The sequence below is a fragment of the Schistocerca nitens genome, chromosome 6 (genome assembly GCF_023898315.1).
Source record: "Schistocerca nitens isolate TAMUIC-IGC-003100 chromosome 6, iqSchNite1.1, whole genome shotgun sequence".
Taxonomy (NCBI): domain Eukaryota; kingdom Metazoa; phylum Arthropoda; class Insecta; order Orthoptera; family Acrididae; genus Schistocerca; species Schistocerca nitens.
This window is the reverse complement of record NC_064619.1, coordinates 177,603,260-177,623,666: the sequence shown is the minus strand read 5'-3', so window position 1 is coordinate 177,623,666 and position 20,407 is coordinate 177,603,260. Positions and strand designations below refer to the sequence as shown.

The 20,407-nt window shown below is 44.1% G+C and overlaps 1 protein-coding gene across 3 annotated transcripts in view; it reads right to left on the bottom strand.

Moving 5' to 3' along the window:
* The window catches only part of LOC126262574 (peptidyl-alpha-hydroxyglycine alpha-amidating lyase 1), a 103,704-nt gene that overhangs the window by 43,702 nt on the left and 39,595 nt on the right, over positions 1-20,407 (bottom strand). For all 3 annotated transcript variants that reach the window (XM_049959290.1, XM_049959291.1, XM_049959292.1), the window contains exon 4: positions 5,412-5,652. In XM_049959290.1, coding sequence (XP_049815247.1) covers positions 5,412-5,652 — 241 coding nt within the window. The remainder of the gene's footprint in view (positions 1-5,411; positions 5,653-20,407) is intronic.

Below are 20,407 nucleotides of genomic sequence, written 5' to 3'. Positions count from 1 at the left end.
GCAATTTTAAAGTTTTATTATTAGTATAGGTAGGTTATAATTATGATTTTATGCACTATTACTACCACACATTCAGGACTTATACCACTATATACATTTGACTGTGCTGCGCTCTGGAGGACAATACATATGTTGAAAATATCTCCAAGGGCTAACTATGACAATGTTTTCTTCTTCCCAGTTTTACACACTTTTAAATGTGTATTCTGTGTCCATCCTGAAAGCAGTTATCTTCCATCTGAGTAATTCCTGTTTGTCTTGCAGTAACAGCGCTCAATTACACAATTTCAAAAAGCAATCACAACATGATAAGTAAGCTCTTTTAGGGCAAGTCATTTTTTCAAATTTTTGTTCCATAATCTTACTCCTGTTTGTTAATTATACAGGGTGATTCACAAAAATAAGCAAATATTTTAATATGTTATTCTACAAGTAAAACTAAAGAAAAAAGTTCACATAAGCATACGTCCATGTTATGGAGTTAATGGCTAATAAAAGATTTTGCCTGAAATTTAGCGGCTTCGCTAATATGAAGCCATCGCAAAACTGTATGAGGTAAACCAAAGCTTGATTTCCATTTATTTTGTTGCTATTGATCTGCTGAATCTAGTAAAACATGTCCCAGATGTGTATCTGCAATAGTTTTCCAGAACATCCAGAGAAGCAAAGTCGTAATTTCATAAAGTTTGTAATTTATTAACTACTTGGACCAATTTGTTTCTTAAATTCCAGACAATTGCACAAAGTTTTTGACAGAAGTTGTAGAGAATTTGATTTTGGAAAAATAATGCTAATAACATTAATTGAAACTGTATGAATGTGTCAAATAATCTGCTTTTATTAATAACATAGCACACATAAATTCATGCTAAAAGCTTAGTGTTAACGAAGTTGTACAGTGTACATACAACTTCACAATACATTCACTCGTTTCCAGGTTAGGAAACAACTGAAACAACTCACTAATGATTGCCAAAAATGACAAACGTTTCTACATTCTTAATGGAAAGTAAACAAATTTACTTGTATAACAATCTTTGCTTATCTCGAAGTTGCTGAATTTCAGGCAAAATCTTTTATTAGCCGTAACTCCGTAACTAAACGTTTGTTGAGCTATGTGAATATGAATTTTTTTCTTTAGTTTTACTTGTAGAACAACATATTAAAAAATTTGCATATCTTCGTGAATCACCCTGTATATGCCATAAATAATGTTCAGTATAAATTCAGTGAATCTAACAAAGTATGTGTTATATAACAGAGGGAAACATTCCACGTGGAAAAAATATATCTAAAAAGAAAGATGATGAGACTTACCAAACAAAAGCGCTGGCAGGTCGATAGACACACAAACAAACACAAATATACACACAAAATTCAAGCTTTCGCAACAAACTGTTGCCTCATCAGGAAAGAGGGAAGGAGAGGGAAAGACGAAAGGATGTGGGTTTTAAGGGAGAGGGTAAGGAGTCATTCCAATCCCGGGAGCGGAAAGACTTACCTTAGGGGGAAAAAAGGACAGGTATACACTCGCACATACACACATATCCATCCACACATACAGACACAAGCAGACATATTTAAAGACGTGTGTTAAGTATATTTAAAAGTACACAATTCTTGTTATGGTGAGAAGAGTAAATCGTTAACAAAATTTAGCATTATGGTAACTGATGTAAGTATGATAACCTATGTGATAATCAATTAACAATACGTAATATGTGACAACGTGTGTAACAGCTCCATAAGACTTTCCATAGCAGCATAAATTAAAAATTCACAAAATCAGCTTCAGTAATCATGACAGTACATTATTATTTGCTGACTGTATCACAAATACGCGTAAACTTTAATATTTGTTGCTGCGGACAGCATTTCTCATATTCCCACAGATGTCTATCTATAGTAATTTTCTAATCACTCAAAATACACTGAAGTGCCAGAGAACTTGGTATAGGCAAGCGTATTCAAATACAGAGATATGTAAACAGGCAGAATATGGCACTGTGGTCGGAAACGCCTATATAAGATGACAAGAGTCTGGCGCGGTCGCTAGATCAGTTACTGCTGTTACAATGGCAGGTTATCAAGATTTAAGTGAGTATAAATGTCGCGTTATAGTTGACACACAAGTGACGGGACACAGCATCTCTGAGGTAGCAATGAAATGGGGATTTTTCCATCCTACCATTTCAAGAGTGTACCGTAAATATCAGGAATCTGGTAAAACACTAAATCTTCGACAGTGCTGTGGCTGGAAGCGGAAAAAGATGCTGTAAGAACGGGACCAATGATGACTGAAGAGATTTGTTCAACATGACAGGAGTGTAACCCTTCCGCAAACTGCTGCAGATTTCAGTGCTGGGCCATCAACAAGTGCCAATGTGTGACCCATTCAATGAAACATCATAATCGATATGGACTGTCGGAACCGAAGACCCACTCATGTCCCCTTGATAACTGCACAACACAAAGCTTTACGCCTTGCCTGGGCCCATCAACACCGAATTGACTGTTTACGACTGGAAACATGTAGCCTCCTTAGACAAGCCTTGTTTCGAATTGTATAGAGCAGATGTATGTGTACAGATATGGAGACAACCTCATGAACCTATGGACCATACATATCAGCACGGGACTGTTCAAGCTGGTGGAAGCTCTGTAATGGTGTGGGGCATGTGCAGCCGGAGTGATACGGGACTCCTGATACAACTAGATACAACTCTGACAGGTGATACATACGTAAGTATCCTGCCTGATCACCTGCATCCATTCATGTCCATTGTGCATTCCGACAGACTTGGGCAATTCCAGCAGAACAATGCAACACCCCCATGTGTCCAGAGTTGCTAGAGGGTTGCTCCAGGAACACTCTTCTGAGTTTAAACACTTTTGATGGCCACCAAACTCCCCTGACATGAACATTATTGAACACATCTGGGATGCCTTGCAACGTACTGTTCAGAAGAGATCTCCACTCCCTTGTACTCTTACGGATTTATGGACAGCCCTGAAGGATTCATGGTGTCAATTCCCTCCAGCAGTACTTCATAAGTTAGTCGAATCTATGCCACGTCACCTTGTGGCACTTCTGCGTGCTGACGGGGACCCTACACAATATTAGGCAGGTGTACCAGTTTCTTTGGCTCTTCAGTGTATTATTCTTAAACATATTTTAATGTGGCAAGTTTAATATAAATAAGTTATAACACTTCAGAGATTTTAGTATTTAAGTACATTCACCAATTTATTCAGTACAATGTTGCATGGCAGAATGGTAGGATATACTGCAAGCAAATCAATATGTCTGCTCTGTAGAATCCTCAAACTCAAGAGTGCTGCCATTATGATATGTCCATTTTTATCTTTTCTACATACAGTTGTACTAGGTTGTGGCAGCAAGTGTCTAATCAACTAATAATGCTATGCAGACAAAGAAGTCTCAATGCAGTAGCATTAAATTATTGTGGAACTATGAGGGAAAGCTCATGTCAATGATGGGTGCCAAATATGACACAGTTCAATTGTGAGCCCTGTCCACATCAAATCAGAGACTTTGGTATTTAAAGGCATTTAAATTTTTGTGGCATTTTAAAATTACTTCCAACTAAGCATGTGTTCTGAAAATTGAAAACCAGTATCAAGGGATACAAAGACTGCATGCTATGCAGCCAAGAACGTGTCAATGAATATCTACATTTTAACTAAAATGATGTCTCAGGACTGCAAGTAAAGGAGTTTCATATCCTTTTATAGTGGAGGAATAAAAAACATTGAATGTTTGCATGCAACTAAAGCTGGACTTCAGTGTCAATAGTAGTGCATGATCTTGTTTAAAATCATTTTCACTCATTGTTACATCAACTTTCAGTACAAATTTTGCTATATGAACACACAGTTTTCAAGTACTGTGCAGCGAATTCTTTGTAGTCACAAGTTTTTAATACAATTGTTACAGTGTTTTATGATGACAAAAAACTTTTGTGCAATTACTTATGTTCATAAATGCATTTTGGTGATTTTAGTTTCTAGGCCATGGGCTAAGTCACATTTCTATGCCTAATGTTTCATATTCCAATGCTGGAGACATCACAAAGGCCTTAGAAACCATATACAATCTCAAACAAGCTCAGAAAGTCATATTGTTTACACATTTCCAGGCAAAAGCCGGTTTGTGATGTCATCAGACCACTGCCTATGGTCATGGAGTCATACCGATGTGTCTTATGGAACTTTATTTAGTACTAAGACCCACAACTAGTCTACTTCAAACCTTCTTCTCTTCTGTTACAGTTATTTTCATGCTTCTTAATTCGTATCGTCTTTCTGTACATACCAACATTGGGATTATGATAAAACCATAATATTGGAGGAACAAAATTGGTTGTTTCCTGGTCCCTGTGCATGGTCTGCTATAGCCGGTTTATCTGTATTTCTCAGATGAAAATTCCTTGTGTTTCTTTAGGAGAGTTTTGATGTTTCTTTTTGTAGTTCCTGTGTACACTTGACCGCCTGTGCAAAGTATTTTATATACTTTGGCTTAGGAATACAAGAGCAGTCATCATCTGGGTAACACTGGTAATTTGACACAGGCATAACATGCACTGGGATCAGGGAACCACCAAATTTTGTTTCCTTGATACCACAGTATTATCAAATTTGAATTGTTAGTATACTATGATGTACAAAGAAGCCATAGAAATTCAAAAACATAAAAACAAGACAAGTTGTGGACCTTAGTACTAAACAAAGTGCCTCAGGCAGTGGGCTGATGATGTCAAAAACTGACCGTTGCCTTGAAATGTATAAATAATTTGACTTGCTGACCTTGTTTGAGATTGTAACTAATTTCTGAGTTGTCATTCCCTCTGACCATGACCTACTGCTCATAAGACAAATATTGCCAAAAATGTAAATACTGGCCATACAAGCCTGCGTTTTATTTACGTAACTGGTCTAATGGTTCAGCTCTATTACAACTACTGTCTCATTTTGTGTCACTGTGTGTAAATATAAACAAGTCTGATTTAATTTCAGTGGTAGATTCTTAAGGCTGACAACTTACAAATTCTATAACAAGAAGAGCAATATATTTAACACAATTCGCTCAAAAATTTTGGCCTGCTGCATCTTGTTGTTAGAGGAACATGAATTATTACAACAGTTATTCCTAGGAGAGACAGCAACCATACTCTATAAATCAGGTAATGATACACAATTACATGTAGCCCGAAAGTGAATTTAAAAATACTCACTGTACAAGGAAGTGATACAATCTGTATAGTTTTCTAAATATTACTCTCTTGTACAGACAATAATGCAAAAGTAAATGATGCATACCACACAACACAAATATAAAATTTCACTAATATATTCTATAAACCCATTCAACAATGAGGTATTGAACTTACATGTTGTTTCCCCATTCGTACAGAACATGACCAGTCGTTGCGTTGAAAACAATGACTGCTGACTGCTTTATTGGGCCTAGAGAAATTTCACTGAATGTGTTGTCAAGCAGGAATGTCTGTGAACCCCATGTCCGATCTCCTCTATGGAAGACAACAATATTGCCATCTGTATCAATGCTCACAGCAGAAAGCTGCCCCACGTGTTTACTTGGATCTGGCCAGTCAGGCACTAATTTGTATACTGAAAAGTTTACAATTACAAGATTAAATCAAGATTAAGTAGTTAATTCAGTACTTACATAAGCCTTCAGCTAATGTCAGGGTAATTACAATAGGAACCCCTGTGTGCAACAGATGTTTCACAATAATTATTTGACATGAAATGGAAAACAGGCGCCAAGAAAGGAAATGAGTGCACTGTAGTCTGCTTATAACACATAATTCTTGAGGCTTTCCAGATGATATGTTGACACATTGAATAATCAGATCTTCCGCCACTTATTTGACTCATTCTCATGCGATATTTCAGTGGCGTGACTCGCTGTCTTCTTCAGGTGCTCCCGGAGACTGGTTCTTGGATGGATCAGGTCCAGTATTTTTGCAGGGTGTTGTATCAGGCACACTGTCTGCAGTCCGTACCTGCCAGGGGCAGCTCTGGTTGTCCTCTCTTGCCACTGGTGCTCCGACTGCTGTCTACACCCATCTTGGTCATCCTCTGGTGTTGTGCCCATTGCCTGATTCTCCGTTTTTCGTCTGTCACATCACGTGCTCCATCCAAATCTACATTTGCCAGGGAAAGTTCTAGTTGTCCTTTCTTTCCACTGGGGCATCGACCATAATCTACACCACGTATCCTCTTGTGTCATGCCCATTGTCTAAAGCTCTGTTTCACATTTGCGTCACACCATGCATTCTATCTGCCTACTGCTGCAGCCTTGGCCATCCTTCGGTTGCCTTGGACATCCTGTGTGACATCCTCACCTGTTGGGGCAGGCCCACCAGTGTTGTACTTCTCATTGGGCGCTTTAGGTGTTCTGTCTCCTCTGTGGGAACAGTCAGATCTCTCATTCTACATCCACTACTGTTCAGCCGGTCTAGTGATGTCTCCCCCCCAGTACGTAGCATATGGTGCTGTGTCCAAGAGCTGTTTTCTTGGCCTACAATTCCATTTCTGTTACTCACAGAATCTCAGTGTTGTCACTGTTGTGTTTTCAGAAGCTTGAGTGCTTGATTCCAGGTGGTGCTGAGCTGGTATCCAGTCTCATGGTTGATGAGATTCTCCGTGACCTTTATCTTGATGGAATCTTTTATGACACTGTCCCAGGGTCTCGAGTGCTGTTTCACACTTTTAATGTTATTGTAGTACATTGAGTGACTGAATTCTAGAGAGTGCTCCCCTATTGCTGATTTGGTTCCGTGTCTGAGTGTGATATGCCTCTGATGTTCGGTGGTGTGACTGATTTATGACATCCTACACTGGCCTGGTATGTTGCAAATACTTGGCTTATTTAGCCTCAAGCCATCCTTTACAATCCTCACCAGTGCCCCAGTTTTTGTCGGTGGGAAAAATATGCTTTTGATGTTATGTTTCAAGAAAATTTCTGGCAGAGATCGGTCCAGCATATAGCAGACATGGGCACCTTCTTTGTCTCTTCTGGAGCACATGAGAGTGGAAATAACGTGTAAAGAACTCCAGAGGAATATCACACAGGCAACCAAAGAAGCAATTTCAGAGCACTGTCTAGAAGTCAGTCACTCAATGAACTACAGTGACTCTCAGACTGTGACACAGATCCTGAGATACTAGACCAGTGTCATAAAAGAATCCATCAAGATCAAGTTCACAGAGAATCTCATCAACCCTGACCCTGGATACCAGTTCAGCACCACCCAGAATCCAGCACTTGAGCTTCTGAAAACCCAACAGAGACAAGACTGAGATTCTGTGAGAAAGAAAAATAGGAGTAGAGACCAAGAAAACAGCCCTTGGAAAGAGCACCACACACTACACACCGGAGATGACACATCACTAGACAGGACAAACAGTGACAAACATAGGACCATACACTCGACTGTTTCCACAGAGGAGACAAAACACCTCAAGCACCTAATGAGAAATACAATACCTAAGGCCCAAGACAACTAGAGGATCGCCAATGTGGAAGTAGTTGATGGTTGGAATGCCTAGCACAGCACAGATGTGAAACAGAGTATCAGATGATGGGCATGACACCAGAGGGTGGCTAAGCCGGGTGCAGAGTGTGGATGGAGCACCAGTGGCAAGAGAGGACAACTAGAGCCCCCCCTAGCATGTGCAGACATGAGATGGAGCACCTGACATTGTGTAGACTGAAAACAGAGAGCCTAGCACCATCCAGGCATAGATACTGGACCTGATCCATCCAAGGACCAGTCTCAGGGAGCACCTGAAGAAGACAGCAAGTCACGCTATCAAAATACCGTGCAAGAACTATGCAAACAACCACCATAAAACCCAATTATTTAATCGGTCTACTTACATCTTCTCTGGCTTCTGTGGCTTCTTAAGCTTACTGTGATTAATTGAACAGAATTTTACACCAGACGCATTTCCCTTTTGTCTACAAAGCCTCTTCTGTGGAGAAACCCATAATAATAGTCTACTAATTTTTCAAGTCCAAGCTGTAAATGGCACATGTGTTCTCAGCATCTGTCATAATAAAAAAGGAAATGTGCTGATGTGCTATGAAGATGCAAACAGATGTAGACACAAGGAAAAAATGACGAGCTGTTATATGGATGGAGGCAACCATTTAATGGGGAGGAGCACAGAGTGGATTATTCTGAGGGAAGGCAGCAATAGTAAATTAATGGCAGAAAGTGTAAAGTAAATGAATCACAAGATTATTGAACACATGGAATTTGGCTGTTCACCTTCTCTAATCTACATCTCCTATAATAACCACAATGGTAAAATTAGAAAAATTCAGGATTACACACAGGAGCACTGATGATTGTTTTTCCCACATATTATCTACAAATGCTTTTCCCACATATTATCTACAAATGCAACAGGAAGGGCGGACAGAATGATAGTGGCTTGCAGATGTCTAACTTAGATGAAGGAATAGTGCATATATGCACAGAAAGTTAATGATCTGTTAAGACTTTGGAACTACAGATTGTTTTCATCTTATTTCCATGTAATTCGAGAAAGGGGTCCTGTAATATCACAACTACATTAGAATGTGTCATTTTTCTGTGAGACCACAATATTAATCTAGCAAGCTAAGCACACACATCAAAGTGTACTAGTATACAGGCATGTTGGGTGCCAAGTGGTGTAAGTCACAAACATTGAAAAATGGGCTGACACCACTTGTCACTACCACACAGGCAGATTGTTGTATGCAACACTGGCATCAGCCCTAGTTCAATAATTCGCTCACACTGAACGAAACTGCTGTGCGCCTTAGCAGTTGAGTGGTATATGTCCAAATGCTCGTGGCAGTAAGATCTGCTATCACCACATGATAATGAATAAGTTTGTGGTTTATGAAATGTAACGTTCAGATTTTCTGACTTACTTACTTTACTTTACTTTTTGAGTCTGAAGCTGTCAATTTTTCAGCTCAACACTGGGCTAAATCAAAGCTTCAGGCTTGCTTAGTGGGAGTTCGTCTAGGGAGCAATGTGCAGGACATATTTCAGAATGTTATTAGATGTTGCACATTTTGTATTTCTCCACAGTTACACTTATTGTTATCTGGTCCTAACATGCTCCATTTTATGAGATTGTTTTTACAAGGGATACACGAGTTCTGATACACTTTAGCAGATTTTCGGATAAAGACCTTCAAGAGTGTGTCATGAAGAGAAAGAAAAACATGTTGCCGGAAATGAAAGCAACTGGCTGAAACTACATCGTACCAAGTAAGATAAAGTGCATGGTCCATCTGCTTTTTATTAATAAACCTTGAATGTCAAAGTTTAATTCTGAAGCTCAATTTGATAAATGGGTATACTCTGGAAACTGGGCTGGGCACTGATCAATGGGCTTTGCTCGGCATCAGTTTCGAAGTTTCCCTGATGGGAAACTCATCCCAAAACAAAGAAACAACACATATGGCAGACATAATGAACTTTATATCTCCTTTCCAGCATAATTTCTTCCTAGTTTTGAAAAATGGTCGAAACTTTTTAAACAGAGACAAACAATTTGATGAAACTTATGACATCATCAAAACAATGAAACTGTCTTAATTTTTATTTTGTTGTTTTCAGTTTTCCTTTTTCTCAGTATCTCCCCACAATAAATAACCGTGCTGCTTTTATGAGTGGATTATCTTTTATTTAAGCTCATTTCCCTTCCCAAATCATTACTTTAATATAACGATTTTGAAAGTTTTAATTTTGATGTAGTTAAAACTTTTCAGTAATAGATTTATACATTTGTGATAGAAAATGTACATTCATAAGTTATGGCCGTGCCAAAATTTACTGAAGAAATATAATCATGAGCTGCAAGCTTTGAATCTGATCTCTCGAGAAAGCAGAATTTTGGTCACACATCACTTGACAGACAATCTGCCCATATAGACCTACTTTTTTCCAGAGATAAATTGCATCTTTAAAGCAAAATAAGTATATAAGTATGTGTGTCAGCTGTGTATTTTATACTGTCTCTACAGTTTGTATTTGAAACAATTTACACAAAATTTTTAAAATTGGAATGAAAAAGAAGAAAAGGAAACACAAGAACTTGACTGCTATTGGCACTATTTATTTTATGGGCATCAGGCTCCAGTCCAAGGCATATTTCTCTGCCTAAAGTTTCATCTTCCAGTGATGGGAGCATCATCAGATGAAGTCTACAGCATTGTAAGGAAAAACACTAGGCAGAGAAATATGTCTTGTGAAGTGTCATCGATATCTCACATCGTGAGCCTCAATGTTGGCACCTCCACAAACACTACTAGAAGTGTAGCAGTCAGCGGATACGGCCAATCACAACATGGTCGAGGGCCATGCCTACAAGGCCACTTGGCAGCACTGCCACAGCAGGCTGGTATTTATATGCAGCCAAAGAGACCATCAGTCTGTGCTTGCCCATGAGTTTGCATCATGGAGCTATTCGAGTGTGTCAGGTGTCAGTGGTCATAGGACTGTTTGTGTAGTCTATGCAGAATGTCTGTGCCTAAATACTGTACAGTACTGCCAGTGAACTGGACACATGAGGATTGTCATAGAGAAGCCGATTGTTTGCTTTATTGATTTTTGGGAGGGGGGGGGGGACTATGAGGTCATTGGTCGCATGATCCAGTAGGGGAGGAACAACAAAAACAGCACAGTCCAGTCAAGGGGAAGATATAACCTGTAAACAAAAGAGGAAAAAGAGACATCAGGGCAGCAGGAAGAGGAAAGAAAAGGAGGGGGGAGGGGAGTGGGTGGAAATGAGGAGAGCAGGTGCACCCCAGAAACACTACGCATGGTGGGCACCCATCCTGACACCTGCACCATACCATTATCAAGATACAACAGAGACAATACCAGGGGGCAGTAGATACAAGAAAAGGGGAAAGAAACAAGCATAACAGATCAGATAAAATGTAGGGAAAAAGCGGGAGAATATGGATGGTGTGGAGCCAAGGTCAAGACCTCCGTAACCAGTGCCCATGCTAACTGAGGGACTCAAATTCCACAGGAAATTTCAAGAATTTATATCTGAGGTTACAAACCAATTTTATGAAGAAAACTGAGGACAAATGTAACCATGCAGGTGTCGTCTGCTAACACGCGAGATATGGAAAGTAGGAGGGCCTATTTAATGTGAAGGGCCAAAAGGCAAGGGCAATCCAGAAACATATGGAACACCATGAGCAGAGCACCACAACTACAAAGGGGAAGGGAGCTCATTGTGGAGTAAAAAACCATGGGTCAACCTACACTGAAGTGCCAAAGAAACTGGTACAGCATGCATATTCAAATACAGAGATATGTAAACAGGCAGAATACAGTGCTGCGGTCAGCAACACCTATGTAAGACAAGTGTCTGGCGCAGTTGTTAGATTGGTTACTGCTACTACAAAGGCAGGTTATCAAGATTTAAATGAGTCTGAATGTGATGTTATAGTTGGCACATGAGCAATGAAACAAAGCATCTCTCAAGTAGCGATGAAGTGGGGATTTTCCCATACGACCATTTGGTTGGTCGGAGGGGCTGAAGGGACCAGACTACAAATGCTATCGGTCCCTCATTCCACGACCATGAAACACCCAAAATGAAGAAAAACAAGCAACAGAGACGACAAAGAAGGACAAAGAACAAGAAAGACATAGACAAAGACCAGAAAAGAGGAATTAAAAGCACACAGAATGTTACAGTGGTTGACCGACCATGGGAAGGGGAGGGGAGGGGGGGGGGGGGGGAACCAACCACCAAGAGACACACTAAAAACACCAATCTAAAACCATAGGCCAAAGGCCAGACTCAACACACAAAAGAGACAAACCCTCAGATTGAGCGATAAAAGCCCCCTGCATGATTAAAACTCAAAACTAAGCCTACCATTGCAGTGTTATCCGTGAAAAGTGCTGGGAGCATATCAGGCAAGGCACAGTTAAAAGCGAAGAGTCCAGCAAGATGTGGATCACTGTCAACGGTGATTCACAGAGACATAGAGGTGGGTCTTCACAGCGCAATAAATGACCATGTGTCAGCCAGGTATTGCCAAAGCATAGCCAGCAGAGAACAAATGAGTCCTGGTGAGAGGCTCGCATGGAGGAGCGTCACACACCTGTAGTCTCCTTGATAACCCGAAGTTCATTGGGTGAAGGCAGGGTGCGCCATTCACCACCCCCAGGTACCAAGGACTTTCTACCACAATACTGACTAGAGATCACATTCCGAAAGTCCAATCTCCAGGGCCGCTGCACTAATAGCCTGTTTGGCCAGCCTGTCAACACCTTCATTACCCGGGATGCCAACATAACCCGGGGTCCATACATAAACCACGGAGCGGCCGAAACGGGTAAGATTATGGATGGACTCCTGGATAACCATCACCAGACGTGAGCGAGGAAAACACTGGTCGATAGCTCGTAAACTGCTGAGGGAGTCAACTACAGCTGATGAAGGACTCACCTGAGCAGGAGCGGATATACTCTAGGGCATGAGAGATGGTGACCAGCTCAGCTGTGAAAACACTGCAGCCAGCCAGCAATGAGTGTTGTTCAGAAAGATCACCAAGAGTAATAGCGCAACAAACTCGACCAGAACCATCGAACCGTCAGTACAAACCATGTCAGAGCCGTGAAACGTGGTAAGGATGGAAAGAAAGTGCCGGTCAAGGACCTCAGGAGGGACTGAGTCCTTTGGGCCCTGTGCCAAATTCAGCCAAGGCATGGGCGGGGCACACACCAAGGGGATATATGTAAATGGGCCCAGAAAAGAGGTGGGAGAGGGGAAAACTCAAGCCCAAGATAAGAGCTCAGATGCGAACCACGATCGTACACCCTGACCGGGGCTGCCATTCGGAAAGATGGACGACCGAGTTGGGAACTGGAGATGGTAATTGTGATGCCCAGGCAAGCTGCAAACATGTGCAGCATAAGCGGCTAGTAGTCGTTGGTGCTGGATCTGCAATGGAGGAACACCAGCCTCAACAAGTATGCTGTTTACAGGGCTTGTGTGGAAAGCTCCAGTTGCGAGTCGGATCCAGTAGTGAAGTATGAGGTCCAGCAACCGCAATGCGGAAGGTGATGCTGAACCATAAGACAGGCTCCCATAATCGAGACGGGATTGAATCAATGCCTGATACAGTCGTAGAGGGGTAGACCGATCAGTACCCCAGCTAGTGTGACTCAAGCAACGCAGAGTGTTAAGATGCCGCCAGCACGTTTGTTTAAGCTGTCGAATATGAGGGAGCCAAGTCAACCGGGTATCAATAAGCAAGCCCAAAAACTGATGCCTCTCGACCACAACAAGACGTTCGCCATCAAGATAAAGCCACAGCTCAGGGCGAACAGTGCGACACCGGCAGAAATGCATGACGCAAGTATTGGCGGCTGAGAACTGGAAGCCGTGCATGATAGCCCAAGACTGCACCCTGCGGATAGTGCCCTGTAGTTGCCGTTCAGCAACCACAATGCCAGTGGATCTATAGTACAGGCAAAAGTCATCAACCTACAAAGAAACTGATGCAGGCGTTCCCACAGCTGCAGCTAGCCCATTGATAGCAACTAAAAAGAGGCAGACACTCAAGACAGAGCCTTGTGTGACCCCATTCTCCTGGACTTGGGAGGAACCAACTTTCACGTGAAAGGAATGAAGTGACAGAAAATTTTGAATAAAAATCGGGAGCGAGCCCCTAAGAACCCACCCATGAAGTGTGGTGAGGATGTGATGTTGCCATGTTGTATCTTATGCCTTCCGCATATCAAAAAAGACGGCAACCAGATGCTGACAGTGGGCAAAGGCTGTATGGATGGCAGACTCCAGGCAGACCGGATTATTGGTGGCAGAGCAGCCCTTATGGAACCCACCCTGAGACAGAGCCAGTTGGCCCCGAGACTCAAGTAGCCAACTCAACCTCCAGCTCGCCATACGTTCAAGCAACTTGCACAGAATGTTGGTGAGGCTAATGGGGTGGTAGCTGTCCACCTCCAATGGGTTCTTGCCAGCCTTCAACACTGGTATGATAATGCTTTCCCGCCATTGAGGCAGGAACTCACCCTCAACCCAGATACGGTTGAAAAGGTCTAGGTGGTGTCGCTGGCAGTCCACCGAGAAGTGTTTGAGCATCTGATAGTGGATGCGATCCAGTCCAGGAGCCGTATCAGGGCAAGCGATGATGGCACTTTGGAGTTCCCACTCACGGAATGGAGCATTGTACGATTCAGTGTGGCGCATATGGAATGAAAGGCTCTGACATTCCAACTGCTCTTTCATGGAGCGGAAGGCCAGCGGGTAATTCATAGAAGCAGAACTCTGAGCATAATGCTCTGCTAAGAGTTCTGCAATCATGTCAGATTCGGTACAGACTGCTCCATTCAGGGAAAACTCCAGGTACGCTGACGAGGGTATGCCATAGAGTCGCCTAATCTTGGCCCAAACCTACGCTGGAGAGGTACGGATGCCAATGCTGGAGACATGCCTTTCCCAGCACTCCTGCTTCCAATGGCGAATAAGATGTCGGGCTCAGGCATGGAGCCGCTTAAAAGTAAAGAGATGTTCCAGTGACAAGTGCCGCTTATGAACGTTGGAGGGCCCGCCTGCGATCTCTAATCGCCTCAGCGATCTCCAGTGACCTCCAAGGCACAGTCCTCTGCTGAGGGGACCCAGAAGAACAGGGAATTGCAGAAACAATGGTGGTGGTTATCGTGTGAACCAACACATCAATGGTGTCATGAGAAAGAGGCTCAATAGTGGCAATGGAGGTGAAAAAGTCCCAGGCAGCCTTACTCAAAGCCCATCTGGGGAGGTGCCCAGAATAGTGACGGTGCGGCAGTGACAGAAAGGTCAGAAAAAGGTCACCACCACACAAGTCGTCATGCACACTCCATTTGACAAACGATAGAAGGTCAGGGCTGCAGACCGAAAGGTCGATGGCTGAGTACATATCATGCGCCACACTGAACTGTGTGGAGGCACCATTATTTAAAATAGAAAGGTTGAGCTGTGCCAACACTTGCTCAATGACAGTGCCTTGTTGCCACCAATCCACCCCACAAAGGGTTATGGGTGTGGAAGTCGTCCAGTAAGAGAAAAGATGGTGACAGTTGGGTTATCAGCGCAGCCAATACATGCTGTGGGGCATCACCATCCAGTGGAAGATAGATACTGCAGATGGTAACAGCCTGTGATGTCCACACCCTAACAGCGACAGCCTCTAAAGGCGTTTGAAGAGGCACATGCTTGCTGTAAAGAGAGTTAAGGACGTAGATGCAGACTCAACCAGATACCATCTCATAAGCTGCCCGATTCTTATAATAACCCCGATAGCCATGGAGGATGGGGGTTAGCAATGCCAGAAACCAAGTTTCCTGGAGAGCAATGCAAAAGAAAGGGTGAAGGCTGAGTAGTTGGTGGAGCACAGCAAGGTGGTGGAAATAACTGCTGCAATTCCACTGGAGAATGACACTGCCCACGGCCGAAAAAGGTATGAAAGGACCGAGGAGGCAGATTATGCCGATGGGTCATCTACTAGCACCAAAGGAGAGCCGGAATCAAGAACCATTGCGTCTGAGGAAGAGGCAAGACTGAGATCATCGGGGGATGCCAAAATCTGCAAATCATCCTCAGACGCAGAGCTGGTAGTAACAAGTGGCACAGAGGCAACCTGAACCTCTTCCATCTTACCCAGCTTCTTCTTCTTCTTCTTCTTCTTCTTCTTCCTCCTCCTCCTCCTCCTCTCCACCTCCCGCTGCTCCTTAGGAGCAACCTGGGAGGGAGTCTCAGAGGGAGGGCCAGGGACAGATGAAGAGCGGGAAGCTCTGCGATCTGGCGCTCATGGCTGCTTGAGCCACTGACTGATGTCAGCTGTCACACTGGAGGATGTCTTAGAAGGTACACTGACTTCCAAGGGACCCTTTCCGCACATGAGTAGCTGGAGGAGGCTGGTGTACCTTCAGCGGTGGGTGGGAGGTGGGGGTGGGAAGAGGGAGTCTGATATACCAGTCAATTTGGGAGGTGTTGGTCTCCCAAAGGAGGTACCTTGGGAGTACCAGAAGAAGCAGTGTCCCCCATCACAGACACGAGGGAAGCGTCAGGGGAGCCCTGAGGGCCCACTGGAGGCTTAACAACTGCAGGGACAGCCATCGCCACCGGGGACAATGAAGTCGCAGTCACAGCATATGATGTAGTCATCTGCACAGGATGAAGCCATTCATATTTCCTCTTTGCGTGCTGACAGGTGAGCCTGTCCAGGGTTTTTATTTCCGTGATTCATTGCTCCTTATGGAGAATAGGGCAGTCAGGTGAACAGTTGACACAAGTGGGAGAAGGCACACATGGAGCATCCAGATGCAGATGATGACCACAATCCCTGCATGTGGCACTGGAAGTACAACGAGATGACATGTGACCAAACTTACAACACTTGAAGCACCGCATGGGGGGAGGGATGTATGGTTTCACATCACAATGGTAAACCATCACCTTGACCTTTTCAGGCAATGAGTCACCCAAAAGGCCAAAATGAAGGCACCAGTAGCAACCCTGTTGTCTTTGGGTCCCCTATGCATGCGCTGGACGAAGTGGACACCCCGTAGCTCTAAGTTTGCACGTAGCTCCTCGTCCAACTGCAAAAGGAGGTCGCCGATGGAAAATAACACCCTGGACCAAGTTAAGGCTTTTATGGGGAATAAACGAGATGGGGATACCACCCAGCTTGTCAGAGGTGAGCAACGCCCGCAACTGGGCTCGGGAGGTCGCTTGGATCAAAATCGCCCCGCTGCGCATTTTAGACAACGCCGCCACTTCCCCAAACCTATCTTCGAGGTGGTCTACAAAAAACTGGGGCTTCATTACCTGAAAGGTCTCTCCATCAGTCATTCGGCAATCTAGGTAGCGAGGCAAATACGGCGCACGAGACCGAGTCGCCCTACGGTCCTCCCAAGGTGTGGCCAGGGAGGGGAACAATCGGGAATCATAGGTCGCTGCATCAAATTCATTTCATACATGCTTGGAGACTGCTGGGACCGAGAGACCACCAGCTTGATTTGATTTAACCCGTTTCATTGCGGGTCATCCACCCTGCCGCCACCTACTCCGACCAGGGGCTTTGCCCACAGGCACCACCCAGCTTCAGCAAGGGCCACCTGGAGGGATGGCCATTTCTGGGAGTCCTGGTGCCCTAGAAGGATGGGCACCTACTCCTTGGCATATGTGGGGAGGTCTCAGCTCTGGCATCAGCAGTGCCATCCCTGTGTTGTCAGGGGGCTACCACCAAGAGGGTACATGACAACCCCACCACAACAGACTGGCTACCGCACTGTATTTCTGGTGCCAAAATGGTCCAGAGTTGTCATGGGCATGAAGGATGGGATGGTGCAGGAGACGAGTAGTAGGAAACCCATAAGATGTTGGGTGCAAAGCCCGCTGCATGACAATAAGTTGCATGCAAGATCTTGGTGCATGATGGACAAACAAAAAACACCACATAAGGCGTCCTTCCCCACATGGCATGCACTAACAACGGAAATTTGGAAAAGATAGAGGTCAAACCCGAGAGAGGACTAACACATAAAGGCTGAAACATGTGAGACTCATTTTAATCACCACTTTCGACAGGCAGGAATACGACGGGCCAATTCTAACCCCTGAACCTGCAGGGGGATACGACCATTTCATGTGAGTACCATTAACATCAGGAATCTGGTAAAACATCGAATCTTTGACACTGGTGCAGCCAGGAAAAGATCCTGCAAGAACAGGACCAATAACAACTGAAGAGAATTGTTCAATGTGATGGAAGTGCAACCCTTCTGCAAATTGCTGCAGATTTCAATGCCGGACCATCAAGAAGTGTCAGTGTGCTAACCATTCAACAAAACACCATCAATATGGGCTTTCAAAGTCGAAGGCCCATTCACGTATCCTTGATGACTGCACAACACAAAGCTTTACGCCTCGCCTGGGCCCGTCAACACTGACATTGGACTGATGCTGACTGGAAACATGTTGTCAGACGATCTCGATTCAAATTGTATTGCGCAGATGGATGTGTACAGCTATGGAGACAACCTCATGGATTCATGGACCCTGCATATCAGCAGGGGACTGTTCAAGTCAGTGGTGTTGGGCTTGTGCAGTGTGCAGTTGGAGTGCTATGGGTCCCCTGATATGTCTAGATACGACTTTGAATGGTGACATGTACATAAGTATCCTGTCTGGTCACCTACATCCAATCATGTCCATTGTGCATTCCAATGGACTTGGGCAATTCCAGCAAGAAAATGCAACACACCACACAACCAGTGACCTCAGAAACACTTTTGCTGGCCACCAAACTCCCCAGACATGAACTTTATTGAGCACATCCGGGATGCCTTGCAACATGCTGTTCAGAACAGATCTCCACCCTCTCATACTCTTACAGAGTTATGGGCATTCCTTCCAGCACTACCTCAGACATCAGTCGATTCCATGCCATGTCTCGTGGCACTTCTGCCTGCTTGCAGGGGCCCTACACATTATTAGGCAGGTGTACCTGTTTCTTTGGCTCTTCAGTGTAGTGTGGCCAATACGAAGATGGCAGAGGAAGGTAGATTCCTGCTGGGATAGACAGAGGGAAGAAGCTGGGATGGACAGAGGGAAGAACGCCATATGGCGGAAGTCTCCTTGATGGCACAAATTTATCAGACAGGGGTTTGGCCTCCCAAGAGTCAGCCCAAGATTGAGCGAAAAGAGATTCAATGTAAAGCCACAAATCTGCCACCAGATGATCAGCGAGTTCATTACTTCATTACCTGGGAAACATACATGGCCAGGAACCTAAAGGAAATCAACCAAACATGCAGCACCTCCAAGATCAGCAAGAAGGTTGTGGATGGCAGAGACCAAGAGTTGTTGGGAAAAACACCAAGCGATAGCCTGAAGGCCACTCATTGAGTTCTTACATAACAGAAAGAGGACCATTTAATAAAACAGAGAGCCCAATAGATGGCCATCAATTCCGCAGTAAACCCTTCACACTTGGCAGGCAAGAGATGATGTTCTGTGCCAACAGAAGACATGAAGGCATATACCACATGATCAGCAGATTTAGAGCCATTGGTCTAAGAAACAATTGCATCCTTCAAAATCGTGTAAGAGCGTTTGAACAAACAACGGAACACCACTGGAGTGATGGAGGCTTTCAGTCCCCAGAAGAGATATATACAAATCCATGGTCACGGAACTGACGAGGAGGGGGGGGGGGGGGGGGTTGGTTGGGACAGAATGTGGGGAAGAGGACAAGCAGAGAAGATGGAACTCAAGGCGCAGAGAAGTGAGGCAGAGCCCAACCAGTAAACCCACCCAAGGTGGACAGCAGGCAGGTGGCATCCCAAAGCCACAAAGAGAAGAGAATAGGAAGGGTGAGCAGAGGAAGAGTGGATAGTGACAACATAAGAAACTGGGAGCTGGAACTGCTGAATCAGAAGGGGAGGGATACCAATGTCAACTAGAATACTAACGACAGGACTAGTGAGAAACGCAACAGTGGCTAAATACATATCACAATGATTAGCTGGGTCAAAGAGGAGCAGTGTGGAAGGGCCAGCTGATCCATAAACTTGACAATGATAGTCCAGACAGGACAGAAGTAATGCCTGGTAAAGACGGAAAAGGGCTGAATCATCCACACCCCAAGAGGTGTGGACAAGGAAGCGAAGAACACTGAGTTTATGAAAACAGCCAACCTTCAGATGATGGATATGGGGGAACCAAGCAAGCTTGTTGTCAAAAAGAAGACCCAAAAATGGAACTAGGGGACCACAGTCACTTGTTTGGCATTGAGGCAGAGCTCCAGACCATTGGAAGGTGACAGAAATGCACCATCCTCGACTTAATGGGAGAGAACTGAAAACTGTGCAAGTGTGTTCATGTTGAAGCACATCAGATGAAATGCTGGAGCTGTCATTCTGCAGAGGCCACCAAGTGGGAGCTAGCCCAAAAACAAATATCATCCACCTATAGAGCAGGGGTGACCAATGGTCCAGCAGATGCCCTAAGTCCATTAATAGCGATTAGAAAAACGACATTTAATACAAAGCCCTGCAGAATGTCATTATCGTGAGTCCACAGAGAGCTGAGAACAGCCAACCCGGACTCTGAATGACCAGTGGGACAGGAACTGGTGAATAAAAATCGGGAGGGGGCCCAGAAGACACCACTCATGGAGCATAAGGAGGATGTGATCGTGCCAAGTTATGTCATAGGTCTTACGAAGATTGAAGGAAACTGACAGTATGGCAGCACTGAGAAAAGGCCTACTGAATTGTGGTTTCCAATCAAAGCAGGTGATCGATCAGAG